We start from the raw sequence: 19,371 nt of genomic DNA on the forward strand, positions 1-19,371 counted from the left end.
AGAAATGAATAACGCTATAGCGGTCTGGTGCAGCTAAGATTCACACCGTCGAGAAGATGGTGATTTATTTATTTTTATGGTGGAGATTCGAGGGATTGTACCCAGCCTTGGCCAGACCCGCACGCACTCACAAACAGAGACAAAAACAAAGCAAACTGGTAATCAAACAGCAAATAAAGAATGTAATGAAAACAAATGAAATAAATGAAAACAATGATACCACCTCTGTTCCCCTTGCAGCGATTACACATTAAATACAACAAAGAACAAACAAAACACACAGAGTAAATCATGAAAAACGTTCATGAAAAATGGCAACGGTTGAAATGTAATGATGAAAATAGATAGTCCAGAGATCCGAACGTTGAATTGGAATGTAAAGATAGTCCTACCGCTAGTTCCTGAAATGGTGAAGATGGGTGGACGGGTTCAGGAGCGCTCCTTTCTTTGCAGGATGGCCATGAATCCACTTACAGTCCTCATGTACACAGGCAGATGGCAGACAATCCAGATGCCAACCACGGAACAACCCAGGACAAAACGAATAAGTACAGGTAACCCAACAGAAGGCAGGCAAACTGGAACTTGAAACACAAATTACAAAAACTTTTTTTTTTGCTTTTGGTCACTGGCCCCCTTTTTAAAAGCTGCGCTGGCATCCTTTGATCCCAACAGCCCCAGCACCCTCAGCAGAAGACCAATCAGAGCCGCTGCAGGAACTGCTGGGAGTTGCAGTTTCAAATTCTAATGGCTACTTTCACCATCCCAAGCCATGTTTTCCAATACAGTTGCTTCCTGGTCTCTCTACAGTGCAGTATTGTCATGATAAAAGCCATAAAAATTGCGGAGAATATTTGCGGTTTCCCCTAACAATTATTAGATAGGTTCTAAAGGAAAAATCTGTGAATGACTGAGGCCGCAAACTCTGAACCACGACTTCACAGGGGTCTACTGTACTTGCATTCAGCATTTAAAGTGTCTTTTTCATTCTGTTATTTAGGGACACTGCACAGTGTGTGATGGCCGAGATGATGCTAAAGAATACTCAAACATTCAGTCTGCAATGAAAGTCCTCATGTTTACTGACACAGAAAATTGGGAAATTTCTAAGTTGCTGGCAGCCATCTTACATATGGGGAACCTGCGCTATGAAGGTACTCTCAGAATATCAGTGATACTCAGTTTTGTATAAAGCGTGTTTAGACCAATATTCACTATGTACTAGTCAGCATTGTATGTATGTATGACCCATTATGGAAAATACTGAGTATATACTTGGCAAACAAATGTTTTGTTTAGAGTGATGCACAATATTTGATTTAAAGAAAATCATGTAGGCCTCTTATTAATCTGCTAACCTAAGGCTTACCCGATTCATAAACTTACATTAATTTACTTTGTTTACCTTTTATGACATTGTGGACTTGAACCTGGACACAGACAGACGGACATCGTTGGCTCCACCACACACTATTTATTTACAATATATTTACAAAGTTCACTGCACGTCCCAGTGCCTCTTGCACCGTTCCCCCAAAGTCCAGGTCACACAGTCAAAATGCCTCTCTGGCCGCCTCCAGTCCTCTCTCCAGCTCCGTCTCTCTTCCACCCGACTTCCGCTTTCAACTGAAGGGAGACGGCCCCTTAAATAGGAACCCGGATGGGCTCCAGCTGCTTCCCGGCACTCCTCCATAGACACGCCCCAGTGTGGTGGAAGTGCCGGCTGCTCACCCAGAAGCCGTCCGGGTGTCCCCTTCCGTCTTCCCCCCAGCACTTCCTGGTGTGGCGGAAGTGCTGGGCTCCAGAGATATTCAGGCACCGGGGCACCGCCTGGCGGTGGCCACGGGTCCCTACAGGGCTGGGCTTCCAAGCCCTTTACCCAAAGTCCCCAACATAACCAGGGCAGATGCCCCCTCGCGGTCTGGAGGAGGTACAAGCCCTCCTCCGGTCCTCCTGGGTGTCCCGGCTGGGGCTCAACATATAGCAGTGATAATCCATTCTAAGCCTAGGTTATACTTGTAACTGAAATATCTGTCTGACTGCAGGATCACAACCTGTGCTTTACAGTTCTTTGACTACTACTGAGACCAATAGCCAAGAATATAGTTAAATGATGAAAACATTATTCCTTCATAGACAGGCTGTTTCGTACTTGTGTACGGTATGTGTACCAATAGTAAGTGAACCAAGGAGACTCCACACTTAAACTCTTACTAAATGCTGTATGGCATTCAATCTGTCTTCAGGGTATGGCATCTGCTTTCAGGAACATTTTACGTTTTTTCAGTTATAAATGTAATGCTTTCAAATGTAAGACATTCCACAAAATGAAAAAATGTTTTGTTTTTAAATTGAATCTGTTAACATGTAATGTCAGAGAACTACTACTTTTTTTTGTTTTTTAGCCCGAATGTATGATAACTTAGATGCCTGTGAAGTAGTGCGATCTTCATCCCTGGCAGCAGCTGCTGTTTTACTAGAGGTCAGTAAAAGGGGCTAATATCTGCATTTAGTGCCGCATTCAATACAAATCAGCAAGTGGGGAGCAGTAGGGATGTTAATATTACCTCTTCAGATTATACTTTTAAGTATTTCTCCTCAAATATTATTGGTTAAGCTAAAATACTCCTTTGAGGTTTCTCCATTGGGCCAAAATGTCCTTAAAATTCATCATGTTTTGCTGCACTATAAAAGAACCCTGATAGAAGACTAATGCATTCATGTTTTACATTATAAAATAACATATTCTGGCAGATTACCTTATTTCTTTGATCAGATTACTCTTTATTTTGTTCTTTAAATAGTAATATGTGCATATGAAACTTTCCAGAGTTGCATAAAATTGCATTGGCCAAGCCAATTAAAAAATTTTGGGACTAGACTCAATATATTTTAATTCAATGTTTAACTATTTCCCAGAATTGTGTTATACAGTAAATAAATACTAATACATACAACAACATAATTACTTAAAAAATTATGTTGAATTGAGAATCAAAGCACATACTGTATTTTCTTTAGACAATGCCTAGTCTCTATTTTTATTTGTGTTTATCAACATGTTCTACTTTCTTGTGTCATTTCATAGAGACATTTTTCTCATCATTTGCCATTTCTGTTTGTTCTATTTTACAATTATCTCATCTTTTAAGATATTTTTGTGGTTTTTTTTTGGCTACATTGCTTACTGAAGGATTTTTTAATATTTATTGAGTGATACTTCTGGAATACAATGTAAGCTGCCTTGTTAAAGATCAGTCTTGGCACAAGGATGGGCAGAAACACTTAAGCAGGCTATGCCTTTTCAATATCAGACCTTACACAATAGCAATGGCTTCTTTCCTTTTTTTATGTCGGGTTTAAACCAAGGTATCTAAATTTTAATCTCCAGTAAAAAGTAATTATATTATTGTATTTAGTTACGTGCATTCTTACAGGTTGATCCGCAAGATGTGATGAACTGCCTTACTAGCCGGACTCTAATCACGCGAGGAGAAACCGTTTCCACGCCACTCAGTATGGAGCAGGCACTAGATGTCAGGGATGCTTTTGTAAAGGTAAATTCTTCTTCTTTTACAGTATAACCTGAGAGTAAAGAGGTCCCTTCCTGTCAATAAGCTACCAGGAACAAACACAGGACCTGGTTTGCACGGGGCAGAGTTATGTAACACAGACTGCCTCCAGAGAGAAGAAAAAAGCTGTGCTGTAAACAGAAGAAGAAGACTTACACATGGCAGTGTGATAATATACAGGCTGCTATAGGATGATGATGATGAGTTCTTTATGTTTGGTTCATTCCACAAAAAGGCCACAGGCAGGAACACCAGCATTGGAGAAAAGGAACCTGCGTGGAAGCACTAAGTTTTCCCTTTGGACAGAAGGGAATGTTTTACCAGCACATCCCAGGAATACCGGATGCTGCCCTCTTGCTAACAATGAATCTCTAGGGAGGAATAAAAGATGTTTCAACACCTGTTGCTTGTAAAATGGCACACAGTTGCAGAAGGGAACACAGGGAATAATGTTGCCCCTTTGACAGAAGAGGCAACAAGGAAATTCCCTTTGACTTATCCCTTCAGTCAGCAACTGCTATAGAGAATTTTCAGAGGACTATTTCATTTATGTTAGGTAGAATGCCCAGAGGGGACTGGGTGGTCTCATGGTCTGGAACCCCTGCAGATTTTATTTTTTTCTCCAGCCATCTAGAGTTTTTTTTTTGTTTTTTCTGTCCTCCCTGGCCATCGGACCTTACTCTTATTCTATGTTAATTAGTGTTGTCCTATTTTATTTTCTTACTGTGTCTTTTATTTTTCTATTCTTCATTATGTAAAGCACTTTGAGCTACATTTTTTGTATGAAAATGTGCTATATAAATAAATGTTGTTTTTGTTTTAATCTGGTGTCCATGGAGCAAGTAAATGGTCTCCTGACCCAGAAATGTGGTTTTAAACCATCCTACAGCCAGGGACAATTTTAGTGCAGAATCTAGTGGAGAAAGAGAAGTGTGTCAAACACTCAACTGGCAAGTCACCAGACAGATAAGGCACAAGACCTGTGAGTTAGGTCCACAGTGGCAGCAGATTTATTGTTTTATATTTATTTTGAGCTTTGAGTGACTCCCTGTATTTATTGCACCTTGTAGTTATTTTTGTTATAAACACACCACATATTTTTGTACTTTCTGTATCCTATATGGTTGCCTTCTATCACAAATATAAATATTTTCTAACATTTTGAGTTTTTAAGTATTTAAAATCAAATTTCATGGGATGTTCTTGAATGCTTTTTTTAAGTTTTGAAAGCTTTTGTCAGAGATGATATTTTATAATGATGTATTGAGCACTGAATCTACAGATAACAGTGAAAAAATGTATTATATTACTTCCCAAGGAGACCTATCACTTTGGTATTAATGACTAGTATTATCTAGAGCTAAAAGCCAGTGCAAAAAACAACAGTAGACAGTGAGCCATTTATAAATATGGCCCGGGGTAGAGAAAAGATTACTACCTTAATAACTTTTATATTTGAACATCCATTTTCATTCTCAGAAGTGATTTTGGGCTCATAAACAATACATACTATGCATGAACATTGTGTTTTGTGTATTAATAATGAGTTGAATAGTGTTTCCCATCTGGGCATTGTACCTAACATAAATGAAACAGTCCTCTTTGGATTTAGGGTTCTCAATAAAGTGCATATCCTGAAAAACTCCTCTGGCAGGTACAGAGTCTAAACTGGCAAAGACTGTGGGACCTACTAACTGATGGATAGCAGCACATGGCCACAAGCTTGGGAAACTGGACCCAGTATATACAAACAAAAAAAAGTTTTACTTACTAAAACTTTAGTCTCCTTCAAAGTACCCTCCATGTGAATGAATGCACTTGTCCCAATGGTGTTCCCACTGGTGGAAACATTTTTGGAGTTGCTGAAGAGAAATGTTGTTAAATGCCTGCAACAATTTTGCTTTGACTTCCTCCAGAGAGTACAAAAACGCTTTCCTTTGAATTTTTTTTTTTCATATGCTGGAACAAGAAAAAGTGACACGGAACAAGATCAGGCGAGTAGGGAAGGTGGCAAGAGCTCCAAGACACACAGGTCAATTCTGAAATCTCTTCAATAGTCTGACGACGATCTTTGTAAATTACATTGCGAACTTTTTCAAGATTTTCTTCATTCCTAATTATGGAAAGTCAGCCAGATCTTGTTTGGTCTTCAAGTGACATTTCCCCTTTGTTTGAAATGCAAAAACCACTCGTAGACCTGTGTTTTACTTAAAGCTTCCTCTTTAAAAGCAGTTTCAAGTATCACTACAGTTTTAGCAGCTGTTTTCGCTAAGAGAAAACAAAATTTAAAGCAGACTCGCTATTCTTAATAATCACCCATCACAAAAATCGCAGAACACGTTTAATTAGCACCAAGAAAAACTGACACGGAATGCCATATGAACAATACAGAGCAACGCCACTTGGCAGACTGGCACAGAATACTGTAATTATTCATCCATTATCCAACCCGCTATATCCTAACTACAGGGTCACGGGGGTCTGCTGGAGTCAATCCCAGCCAACATAGGGCACAAGGCAGGAAACAAACCCCGGGCAGGGCGCCAGCCCACCGCAGGGCGCACACACACATACACACACGCACCAAGCACACACTAGGGACAATTTAGGATCGACAATCCACCTAACCTGCATGTCTTTGGACTGTGGGAGGAAACAGGAGCGCCCGGAGGAAACCCACACAGACACGGGGAGAACACGCAAACTCCACACAACGAACCTGGGTCCACTAACTATGAGGCAGCAGCGCTACCACTGCGCCACCGTTCTGCCCTACTGTAATTATGCCACACCTATAGTGGCAAAATTTGAAACTAAGTCTAGATTAGGTACAGCTAACTAGGCACAGATTCTGGTTATTCTTGGGTACCCCCTCGTGTATATATATGTACGATTTTTATTCAGGTTATAACATGTTTTGCGGCAATATATTTCGGCATCATCAGTATTCATTTTGAACCAAACCGTACAAACAAAACATGTATGTGAATCCAACCGTTCTTCTGAAACACCGCTTTGCCCATTTTAAGAGCAAGATTTTACATGCATTTAATGAAAAAATCAGAGCCCTGTAAAAATGTGTACAAAGTACAAGGAACTGTGATTTTCATGGGGCTCTGTGTTTTTTTTTATCATGATTAATGTTACCTCCAAAGTCAGTGTCGGCATGAGCACTAAATATAATGCAAGTTAAATATCTAATATGTAATCATTTCTGTGCATTGCAGAACATATTGAACATTTATTTATTGAAGTGTTTTATTTTACCCTATGCAATCACATAAGTTTATTAATGCATTCATTCATACATGAAGTCAAACAGATGTGTAGTATGTTGCTGATGACTACTACATACAACTAGATTCTAAAAAATTCAGAGTTGATTGAAAATTTGCACAAATCACAGGTGTGTTGACATCAGGATCTAAGTGTAGTGTTGCCTGCCTCATTACCTTTTTTAACAAATAATGTTTTATATAAACCCATTTGTTAATGATCGAATCTGCCCTAATCCCGCACAAACTAACCTGGCAGCATCAGGTGCAAGGCAGAAATTATATCCAGTTACAAAAAAGATAAAGTCAAAGCATATGTTTCCATTTCTTAAACCTGAGACCTCTGGGCAGCTGTTGCTTTATACCAAATCTGTTAAATATCCACAACAGCAAACAAAAGCTGGATTTCTTTGACATTAAAGATATTGGAAAATAACTCCCATGTTTATAATTTTCTTTTTTTATTATAACAACTTTAAAATCACTACTTTAAAAGTCCCGTTAAGTGTTAGTAATGTTCATTTTAGTTACCTGAATCTTAGGTGGCTGCTGGCTTGACAGACAATGTCTAAAACAATAAGCCATAATAAAAAAAATATTCAGATCGCCAGTATTACATTTGTGCTGCATCTGTAAAGAGACAAAAAGAGAAACTGAGTTTACTTGTATCCTTTATATTATTCATTGACTGTCTGCTCATTTCTACAACTCTTAACTAGTACTCTGTGCTGTAAATGCATCAGGGCTGCCACCATATTCACAGGTTTAAATAAAGTTATTACTACACTAGATGAATGATGTTTATTCATTTATTTTTTAAGTCTGTTTCAATTCCTGAGGAAATATTGTATATTATTATTATAGAGCTAACCCTCGCCGCAGCTCCACCTGTGTATTAGTGAAAACGGATAGTGAGGAGGGCCCTACCCAGCTCCCCGCTCCCCTCGGCCCACAGCCTCTGTCTCAGATTAATGCAAATATATCGCTCCTGCAAGCGAACTCGAATTCTATGGTACTATGATTAGAAAAAAACCCAATCTAAATCCGTTAAGTAGTTCTCTCGTGAAAAGCAGATGGACAGACAGACGTTGGATTTTATATATATAGAGATGGCAGAGTCTAAACCAGTCCTCTCCAAAAAAAGTTCAGATTACTCTTGGCACATATGGAAAGATAAGAATACAGAACAACAATAATTCAGTAAATAGACAGCTGATCGCCTCCTGTGTAACTTACAAATAAGAACGTGAAAACTGACCTCATGGCCATTTAACCTCCATCAGGAGCAGCCCATTTGTCTAAATGCTGTCTTTGATAAAATATCTTACTGAAAGCATTGGCTGATCTTCATGTAATTTCCTGTAATACTATGCAATCTTTTAATCCATACCAAAATCAGAGGATGATGCTCTTTCATTAATGTTTAACAGCTTAATTTTACAATGTTTTTTTTTAATGCTAACAGTATAATAATTGCATTTTATTTCCACAACTGTTTTGTGTATTGCCTTGGAACTTTGGTTTTGAGAAGCAATTTTTCAGATATGGAAAAGGAAGCAATATATACTCACAACAAGAACATATGCACATGATTAGAAACATGTCAGAGGTGGATTTCATGCAATTTTTAGAATGTTTTTCTTTATGCAACGCCCCGCAGACACATGGGGTAAATTACCAAGTAGTGTGGTGGAGAGCAGGACTTCAGGGACCTTAAGATTTCAACTTGATATTTTGGACAGTCTAGATGAATAGGATGGATAAGCTTGTTCGGCTGAATGACCTATTCTCTTCACGTTTTTTCAAATGTTCTGATCATTGACTTACATAATTACCTTGTTATTTTTCCAGGGAATCTATGGAAGACTTTTTGTGTGGATTGTAGAAAAGATCAATGCTGCCATTTACAAACCTCCTTCCAGTGCACCAAAATCTGTGAGGAGGTCGATTGGCTTGTTAGATATATTTGGCTTTGAGAACTTTACTATCAACAGGTAAAGAACCTTCCTTTGTAATGTTATTATAATCTTTCATTAAAATCATTGAGCATGTTTTACCTTTAATACATTCAGTATGTTAGGAATAGGCTGTTATTGCACCCTTGCAATTATTCTACATGACTGCTGAGCATCTGAACAGTAATGGAATTGTTCATAAAACAAGGAAAATAAACTATATGGAAAATGAATGATAACAGTATTATTAAAAGATTGACTCTGCGATGGACTAGTGTTAAGGGCTATTTCCTGCCTTGTGTCCAGTACTGCTTGGGTAGGCTCTGGAAATAAGTGAGAATGAATTGGATTAATTGCATCTCAAAATGTTACAGTATGTTAGGTGCCTGTAAGTTACTCAGTCCACAGCCTTTAGTATGATTGGCCTACAGCATACTTTTTCACAGTCTTAGAGAGCTGGGGTCATTCACAGTATGTAATGTTTCAGTCCCACAGAAAGAGCCTCATATATTAGAATTACACACCGTAGGGAAAACATTCTCCTCAAATAAAACATTTACCAATTAAATAAACTCTATGGAGAATTTGCTGAACAATAAATTACCTTTAATAAGCAATCCATACTAACAAACATTTAACACAGGCATCATTACAGAAAGGACAGAAGAGCAGAATAAAATTAGAGAGCTTTTCTCAAGCTATAATTGTAACATGTTCAGTATTCAATAGTACTATATTTGTATCAACTTTTGACACATTCATTTTGTGCAAAAGTACAGTTGAGGATTGCAAGATTTTTCTTTCACCCTGAATGAATTAATTCCCTTTAAAGTTTAGAAGGATATTCTAAATTAAATTATATTGAGTGGTTTTCTTTCTGATATTTAGGGTGGCGTGCATAGTATGCTGCCTCATAGACAACTGTACAGTGATGAGGGCATACATGAAGGTCCTGTTAAAATTTCTATGGTGTCTAAATAATTTTCTCATGTCCTGTCAGTTTTTCACATAGTAGCCCAGTCATGTTCCATATTCAAGAGAAATATAAATTGGTTCAGTGGGAATAAGAATGGAATTGTCTACAGTTTTATCAGGATTGACTACACTTCCATGTGACTCTGAATTAGACTTAAAGGTTTTTATATAATCCTTGGATATTCAGCCTTGGATTGCGTTGTAATTATAATAAAAATAACAACATTAACTGCAGAAAAAAATACATCCATTCACCCATGTTCCAAACCCATTTTTTCTGGTATGTTTTCAGGGAAACTGTTGCTTATATTGCTATACTGCTACAGGAATATGGAAGGAACTAACTCTGGGTAGGATGCCCTTTATAGTCACTCAAGAACCCTGGAACAATCTTAGGGTCAGGGGTTATCCGTACACAATGTCTTTAGAAAAATATTTTGACAGAAAAACTAACATCTAACATCTGAACAAGTAAATTCAGTTCAATTTACATTTTAAATTTCACTTCTACTTATGATTCTAGTGTATATGAATTAAATACTATACACAAAGATGTGCAACATAAAACGAAAACATAATGTCGAAATATAAATAGAAAACAAAACTATACATACATTGTGATAGTCAGGGGTGTTCTTGAAGTGTACACAAACCCAAAATGAGAAACAGATTGTAATAAACTACAATAGTTGAGGGTTTTATTATACAAAAATAATCATAAGGAAGGGGTAAACAAGAGGCTTAAAATAAAATATTGAATTGATAAAAAAAAATCCTGCTGCCTCACTGAGCCATTCTAACATATTTGTAACCCAGTTTGTCTACTTGCCCACTGATAAAAGCACGGTACTAATAAACATTTTCCCACTCTTTTCTTTCTCTCCCTCTCCCTTCCTTTCTCTTTCACCCCCTCACTCTGTTCTTACTTCACACTTCTTACGCCTATAGTGCATTTGTTAAAATCCTCTCCAGACTCCCCACTAAGTGTGGTAGTGGTGCAGATGTGGCTTCAGAAAGAACTGTGGCCTTAGCCCCAAAGCTCCCAGTGCCAGTTCCAGTTCCAGATCTCCCTGCATCCCTTAACCCCAGTAAACATGTAAAGGGACAGACACAGATAATGTCCCTGATCTCACCCCTTCATAAAAGAACACAGGGCTGCACCTACATCACATGGATTCCCCGGATTGAGACCTTGTAGTTTTAGAAAGTTCATCTAACACCCATAACCAGCTATTAGCCAGAGGGCAAAGTATTCCCTGGTGCCTTCTGGACCACCTGTGCCCTAGATTCATGAAAGAGCATTGCATGTTTGTACCCATGATGCATATCTCTCCCTTATGTGTGGCAGCGCCCCTTTGTTACTATGCTTTCGGGGAACTCCATAAAACAACAGGGTATACTGATCCTATTGGCTGTGTTATATATACACACACTTTTACAGCCTCCTGTCCAATCTCTTTATGTCTTTTACTCCCCATCCCAGTGCACTGGTCAAAAAAATTAAGGGAATGCTTAAATCACACATTGGATCTCGATGAACAAACTATTAAAGTAGAAAATCTTTACTGAGTAATACTGTATAATTTATAGAGGACAAAATGATGTAACAACAGTCAAGGGAAGCCAAAATCACCAACCCATTGAGGACTGGATTCAACATCACACCGAATATCCGAGTTAAAAATGGAAATCAAAGGCTGATCCAACATGCATGAGTTTAATCACAGCCACTCATAATATGACTTAGTATTGTGTATGACCCCCCATGTGCCTGTATGTACAACCAACAACATCTGGGCATGCTCCTGCTGAGGCAGCAGATGTTGTCCCAGGGGAACTCCTCTCAGTCCTGGATCAGAGCATCACTGAGCTCCTGAACAGTCTGTGCTGCTACATGGCGGTATCAGATGCACTGATGCATAACGTTCCAGTGGTTCTCAATTGGATTCAGGTGTGGGGAATGTGTGGGCCAGTCAACGGCATCAATGCCTACATCATCCAAGAACTGCTTACACACTCTGGCCATATCAGGCCGGGGATTGGCCGGCACCAGGAGGAACCCATTGCAAACTGCACCAGAATAAGGTTTAACAAGGGCTCTGAGGATTTCATTCTCTTACCTAACAGCAATCAGGGTATCGTTTCCTAGCACGTGGGGATGTGTGTCCCTCCAAGGATATACCTCTCCAGACCATCACTGACCCACTAACAAACTGGTCATGTTGGCCGTGCTCCTCCAGTTCCTTCTTGCACAAAAGAGCAGATACCGGTCCTGCTGCTGAGCTGATGCCATTCTATGGCCCTGTCCAGCTCTCCTCTTGTAATAGCCCATCACCTGGTATCTCCTCTATGCTCTTGAGACTTTGCTGGGAGACACATCAAACCTTCTTGCAACAGCAAGTATGGGTATGCCATTCTGGAGGAGCTGGACTACCTGTGCAACCTGAATGGGCTGCAGGTACTGCCTCATGCTACTAGTAGTAACAAGGACACTAGCAAAACACAAAACTAGGGAAGAATCAGTCAGAAAGGATAAGGAGAGAGCAATAGTCCACAGTCACCACTGAAAAACCATTCCCTTTTTGGGGGTTGTCAGGCTGTTGCCTCTCCAGTGCACCTGTTGTCACTTTCATTTCCGCCATAGCGGGTGAAGTTGATCGCTTATACTTCCTAACTGGACAGACTGATATCCCAGAAGCTTAATTGACTTGGTATTAGACTGTGATGATTAAGTATTCCCTTAATTGGTTGATTTATATGAAGAATACAGGGCTATTCAAACCCAAATATGAATTGTATAGGTCTGGAAGCACTCATTCAGTGAGCAAATGATAAATGATGTCAATTCAATTTGGACAGAAGACAGCAAAAAAAAAATCAGATCATTTTTATGTGATAATGCATCCAGTTCAAGATAGACCAAATGACACCATAGACATCATCACATACTGTAATAGTTTCATACAGAAGTCACTCCAGCAGAAAATAATACCAAGGTCCAAGCACTAAAATTTTGTAAATTTACCCACTCTACCATCCTAAAAGCACAGAAGGATAAATAACTTATTCTTCAGTTTGATTTTCTAAATCTGGTATACTGAAAGAAAGAGATAAAGTAGACAATGAAAAAATAAATAGTGCTTCCCAAAGAAAATTAGATATGCTCTGCTACTGTACTTTATGAAACACAGTAGGCTAAGTGAAAAGCAATGATGAGTTGTTAAAATACTGTATAATGAAGTTTTATTTCAATAGTGCATGTAATGTACAATACAGAACTGATAGCACAAACATGTCTTCATCAACAGCCAATGGATTCATTTCCACAGATGTTGTAATCTATTCTGTTCTTCGTATCAGAAAGTCAGCAGAGATTAGAATTGGACATAATCCAGGAGGCATTTTTACTGCAATGCACTGTGTTTCTCTAACAACCATATGCAGTTTTTAAATAATATGTTTTTCTCAATTTTCATTTTATCACATCTTTTCATTAACTATTGGTTTTCACAAGAGTGTACAATTTATTTGTTGGCTACACTATTTCAGATCAACGTTACTAAATAAGTGACACTGTTTGCTGCAGTAAATTTTTGCAGTTATGTGTAATGTTTAAATGTACATTTTGCTGTATTAATCAACACTTTTGTGCATAATCTGAGCCTCTGTGGCTTGTCATTTATTAGACCCTACAGATTATCTTTCTCTTGACTCTAAAAAATAAATTAGATAAACACATTTTGGGAAATAAGGTGTTTATTTTGGCATTTTTCTGTGAATAACTAATTAGAATTATGACAGTCTGTAAAAAAATAGAGTAGTGGTAATGTCCAGATTCGAAATGCAGCCATGCTCTGTAGAACATTAGACAAAGGAACAATGAATTTTCTGTGTTTTGTGTATGTCTAGCTTTGAACAACTCTGTATCAACTTTGCCAATGAAAACCTGCAGCAGTTCTTTGTACGGCATGTCTTCAAACTAGAGCAGGAGGAGTACAACCTTGAAAATATCAACTGGCAGCACATTGAGTTCACAGATAACCAGGATGCACTAGATATGATTGCCATCAAGCCCATGAACATTATCTCTCTTATTGATGAGGAAAGCAGATTTCCGAAGGTAATGTCGAGATAGTGAGGCTGAACTATTGTCCCTTGTTTTATTACTATGCTTACAGTACTTAAAAGCTTTTCTTATTTCCAGTATAAAGTAAACCTTTGCTGTTCACATGGGCATTGTTGCACTTACTGTGTAATATTCAGTTTTTTTCTCAATTGGTTATTTTTGTTCTTACCATGCTTGAATTTAATTTCAAGCTGCTTCTTCTTCTTCTTCTTCATCATCTGTTTCCATATCTCCCTGTCCTCTGCATCTTACTTGCTCTGTCACACCAACCACCTGCATCTTCTCTCTCACCACATCCATAAACCTCCTCTTAGGCCTTCTTCTTTTCCTTATCCCTGGCAACTCCATCTCTGGCATCCTTCTCCCAATATATCCAGCATCTTCCCTTTGCACAAGTCTAATCTTTTTCTATTTGCTGTATTTTCTGCTCTTATTGTACACATATATTCTACTCTATTTGCTGCCCTCTTTATTATCATTGGGGTTGAATGAAATTCTAAATTTGAAAATGTTTAAGTTTAATACTGGTCTTCCTGTTTACTGAAGATTTGTATCATTTTAAAAATTGTATGTGAGTATACTCCTGTGTTGAAATGAGGGGGATTGTAAAATTAATAAATAAATATTATGAGTATGTTATACATTCTGAACTTGGTTTTTTTTCTTGACATGTTTATGGCATATAATGCAACTTATTTTTGTATAGCGCTCTTCACTGAGTGCAGGTGCAGAGCGCTGTAAACACTTTCTAAGGTAAAATGCAAGTATGGATTGTATTAATTAATAAATACAGAATTATTACTTATAAAAATACTGAATACTGAACAACAAAGAAGAAACTGATTAACATAAATGAATACTAACAATATCTGTCCATTAATTGTTGAACTATGGCCACTTAACAACAGTGGAGATAACAATGGTAAGAGAGAAAGTTAAGGACAAAGTCTGACACAGTCATTGTCCTGGAGACCTCAGCCAACTAGCCACTTAGCCCCTTCTGGTCATTTTACAATAAAATCTGTACTGGCCATGCAATCTAATGAGGGAAGCGTTCCATCCAATGATTCCAATGCTCCTTTATCTGAGATGACATTTCCATCGGCAGGAGAGCATCTTAGCAATAGAGCAGTGGCACACAGTGCCACATCAAGATACCTAGTAGCGAAACAGAGTAGAGCAGAGATAGTAACGGTTGATAAATGTTGCGTTACTTATATTTTTGTACATATGACTAACAAACAGAGATGCAGTATGCACAGCTAATCACCAGCTATAGTTGGGGGTATGTTAGACTAAAGTAGCGAGCCTTCAGCATACATTCCACTCCTCTAATACCAAGGAGTTATTTTAAATTTAATTAAACTAGATTAGACAAATTGTGTTAATTCCATGGGGAAATTCAGATGCATACAACAGCAAAAGCATAAAACAAGGGATGCAGACTTAAAGTATTATTTTAATACAGCCACTCAATAAATTAGTAAAAAATACCGGATAACTTTGTTCAGGCATTGTGCTTCTTTTCAGCTCAAGTTGCTTACCCAGGAGACTGCAGTTTAGAACAACACACTGGCTTACTCTGGACTGACTGAACATTTCCAGCAGCTTGCTGCACATAGCAAAAGACCCTCCTTAGCAAAAGAGTCTCCTTATGAAGTACATTCTGCTCTGGTCCAAGTGCCATTGTGTTGTCAGACCAATTCATGTTGTTGTTTATGTGAACCCTCAGGTTCTTGTAGCTCTGCATTACTTCCACGTCCTCCACCTGAATGGTAACTGGTCTCAAAGGTTCCTTGACAAGTCCACCATCAGCTCTTGTGTCTTGCTAATGTTGAGCTGCAAGTTGTTGTCCTTGCACCAAAAAAACAAAGTCCTCCACAACTTTCCTGTACACTGATTCATCTCCACTGTTAAGTCAGGCAATGATGGAGGAGTCATCTGAAAATTTATGTAGGTGTATGCTGGTGTTGTGCTGGGCGTCTGTTGTGTAGAGGGTAAACAGGGAGAGAGGACAGTTCCCTGAGGTGCTCCAGTGTCACATTCCACCATTTCTGCCACACAGTCCCTCAGCCACACAAACTACTGTTTAACATTTAAGATGTGGTATATCAGATAATCTTTCTAATCACTTAGGTAGTATTGTCACATGATGCTAATGTTTATCGATTATGATGTTTCATGCATGTTTGTGTTAGGCAAAGTTGACACAAAGGTCTACATTAATGCTATGACTGGCAAGGAGAGTTGAATAGACCAGTATAAATGGCATCATGGATTTTACAGAAACCCAGTCACTCTAGTTATGTTTATTAATTTTGTGTTCTTGTGAAGATGCGGTCTTCTTATATGCAGTCCCTTGCACCTGTGTTTGTGCTATATTCTCCTCCTGGAGTATCCAGAGTATCACCTTGGGCAGATTTATTAGATGCTGAATTGCATCTAAGATGAAGTCACAGATGAAAGCAACTTCATTTTAGTGTTATAATAGTTATTCCACTAATCAAAGACTCTGATACTTTTAGTGTGGATTTTTTCATTCATTAATCTGCTCTCTACTTCCTTTCTTAAACTTTTTTTCTGATTCTGCCACAGGGTACTGACACTACAATGTTAAACAAGCTGAACTCCCAACACAAGCTCAATACCAATTACATCCCACCAAAGAATACTTACGAAACCCAGTTTGGAATCAACCATTTTGCTGGAGTTGTTTATTATGAGACCAGAGGCGAGTTTCTAAATACAGAGTTTCCTTTATATTTTAACAAAAATAATTCTCACACTCAGAGCTTAAATGTTGTGTATGTTATATTTCCTTCTTTTTCAGGATTTTTAGAAAAAAACAGAGACACCTTACATGGAGACATTATACAGCTTGTCCACTCATCCAAGAACAAGTTCATTAAACAGATCTTCCAAGCTGATGTTGCTATGGTAAAGTAGTTTTACTCCATATTTTCACATAAATTTTATTGTACATTAACAAACTTTGTTAATTCTCATCCCTTGTGATTATGTCTTTTACGGTAAATGGTTTTAAAGCTTTATGCTAATTCAGCTTTTTGCTATTATTTGTATTCATCTGCAGCAATTGTGTTGCATGTTTTGCTTATTTTGAAGACTTTGTTAATAAAGAATACTTTTTCTATAAAACATTCCCATCATACTTAATTTTTGAGAGGGGGTCGGTAAACAGCCTTTTCATCACTGCTCTAACCAGATTGAAACGCTGTTATAAATTAATTCTGCAGTAAAGAAGCAGATCAGCAGAATGCATTAAAGAACACAACTACAACTAATGTAAGAAGTTTTGGCTGTGTTAGCACAATTTTACAAACATTTGAACTTTTAGTATAAAAACTAAAGACAGAAAATCGAGAACATTCAGTAGATAATCTATCCATTTTCCAAATCCACTTATCCAGAGTAAACTTGCAGGGAACATATCCTAGTAAACACTGGGTGCAAGACACAAAAAATAAGTGAATTTGGTTGTGATTGTTTGGAAAATGTCCTTCAGGTTGACATTTACACTACTGATAATGTTTTCTTCCAATATTTGACCGTTCTATAAATATTGTTTTGAGACCTTTTCTCTGCAGTGCCTCATCAGTAGGTTAGATGAGTTGGTCATTCTCATTTTATTCCCAGTGTAAATGTTTTGCCTGATGGACACAATGAGTTGCATTTTTTCCTCCTAGCTAGTTGTCGACCTAGCTATTTTAATGAAAGTATAACTAGAAGATTTTCTTATTCTTCCACAGTGTCTTAAACATGCATACTCACAGGACTATATGTACTGAAAGATGTTTCACACCTTGACTCCTCCTACACTCCAGTTAGCTAATCTATGAGGTGTAGTGAAGTGTATCAATACTAGAGTGTTTGAGATGGCCACACTAGTTAAACTATAACTGACAGAAGTTGCATTTTGGTTCTTTTCTCCTATACCTCAGCTGTTCTAGCTTGATGAATTATACCTGAAATGTATTTTCTGTTATTTTCCCTAATTCCAGAGCTGACTATTTTGGCTGATGCACAACTAGACATTGCCTTATTAACCTTATCCTTGTACTGGCTCTTCTTGTTGGCATATTTCAAGTACTTTTTAATAGCTGCCCATCTAAATGTGATATGAGTGGATACTGTTTTCTCACAGCTTATGGAGATTATTAACTATACAGTATAGCTTTATGATGTCAATTTCTTTTCCTCCCTTTACAGTATCTGGGTGGATAGGTCTGATTACAGGATTGCAATCAGCAGACCCCCGTGACCCTGTGGTTAGGATATAGCGAGTTGAATAATGGATGGATGGATGTTTCCTTACCTGTGTTGCACTACAGTTGAGATGGTTAACCTGACTAAATAACAGCTACAGGGCTTTTCCATTGCAGTTTAGATGTCCTAAATATGACACACTCCATCTAAGTCATACTACACTGTGCAGTACTAAGTGGTTCCCGAGACATTGACACGTCCAAAATGACATCTCCTAAATATTCTAACATTGTCTGCTGGCATCACTGCAAATGTTTGTATTGTTTGTTATTTGTTATTTTTTAAATTCTTTCCTTGCCTAAAACTTCTGTCAATAAAATTTATCATATAATGGCTGTAAATATTATAGCTCTGTTCTATGGATAATCTCTAGCTGGGAGTGTTTTTTCTCCTTCTTTCAATTAAGTTTTAATAATCAATTTACTGCAGCTTTGGTTTGTTTGGAACTTGAAATATGCACAGTTTTAAATGTACTTGCTCCACAACAAAAGAACAGAGTCTTCTTTACTTAAAATTCAACTGTAGAAAAAGAAGGTTGAATTATATCCTGATAATAGACACTCTAGTGTGCTCCTTAAAAAAAAAGTATCTTCTTTGGCAAAAATAGTGTAACATTATAAATGGATCATAATTTTGCCATGCTATCTCCATGTATGCCTTGTTTCTTGATAACTGCTTCGTGGGTTCAATTAATTTGGTTCTTAAAATACAGAAAATGTCTGGAGATAAGTCATGTGCTGCTACTGCCAACAGATCGCATGTCCACATGTTCATTTGACATGCCTGATCTTCTCAGCAGTGCCTCTAAAATGTGTTCCCTCTTATTCTGCTCTGATCATGCTAACTCACTTTGCTAATTACAGCTCTCTTTTTCCTGTCTTTCTATCTGCTCTTCTGTCTCAGTTTCTTTGCGGCTATGGGGCCACTGTGGCGGGACAACCCCCCACACCTCCTCAGAAGGTAAACCATTGACTGATGTTTATGCCACCTTACTAGAGTCTTTTTTATGTGGTTGTCCTCATTAGCTCTAAAAGAAGCACAGGTATATCTTTTATTTTAGAGTGATCTTCTCCTGTTTTCCTGTATATATAATGTAGCTAAATTTTGAAAGTGACAAAATGAAACAGGAGTTTTTATGTTTAAGGCAGAAATAGTGAAAATAGTGATTACTACATATGGATTCA

General features: G+C 37.9%; 1 protein-coding gene across 1 annotated transcript in view; it reads left to right on the forward strand.

Annotated features, from left to right (window-relative positions):
• Window positions 1-19,371, forward strand: part of LOC120523178 (unconventional myosin-VIIa) — a 197,059-nt gene that overhangs the window by 76,155 nt on the left and 101,533 nt on the right. The window contains exons 8-14 of the mRNA XM_039744223.1: window positions 1,001-1,154; window positions 2,406-2,482; window positions 3,438-3,557; window positions 8,699-8,841; window positions 13,687-13,897; window positions 16,499-16,634; window positions 16,734-16,840. Coding sequence (XP_039600157.1) covers window positions 1,001-1,154; window positions 2,406-2,482; window positions 3,438-3,557; window positions 8,699-8,841; window positions 13,687-13,897; window positions 16,499-16,634; window positions 16,734-16,840 — 948 coding nt within the window. The remainder of the gene's footprint in view (window positions 1-1,000; window positions 1,155-2,405; window positions 2,483-3,437; window positions 3,558-8,698; window positions 8,842-13,686; window positions 13,898-16,498; window positions 16,635-16,733; window positions 16,841-19,371) is intronic.

This window comes from Polypterus senegalus, chromosome 2 (genome assembly GCF_016835505.1).
Source record: "Polypterus senegalus isolate Bchr_013 chromosome 2, ASM1683550v1, whole genome shotgun sequence".
Classification (NCBI taxonomy): domain Eukaryota; kingdom Metazoa; phylum Chordata; class Cladistia; order Polypteriformes; family Polypteridae; genus Polypterus; species Polypterus senegalus.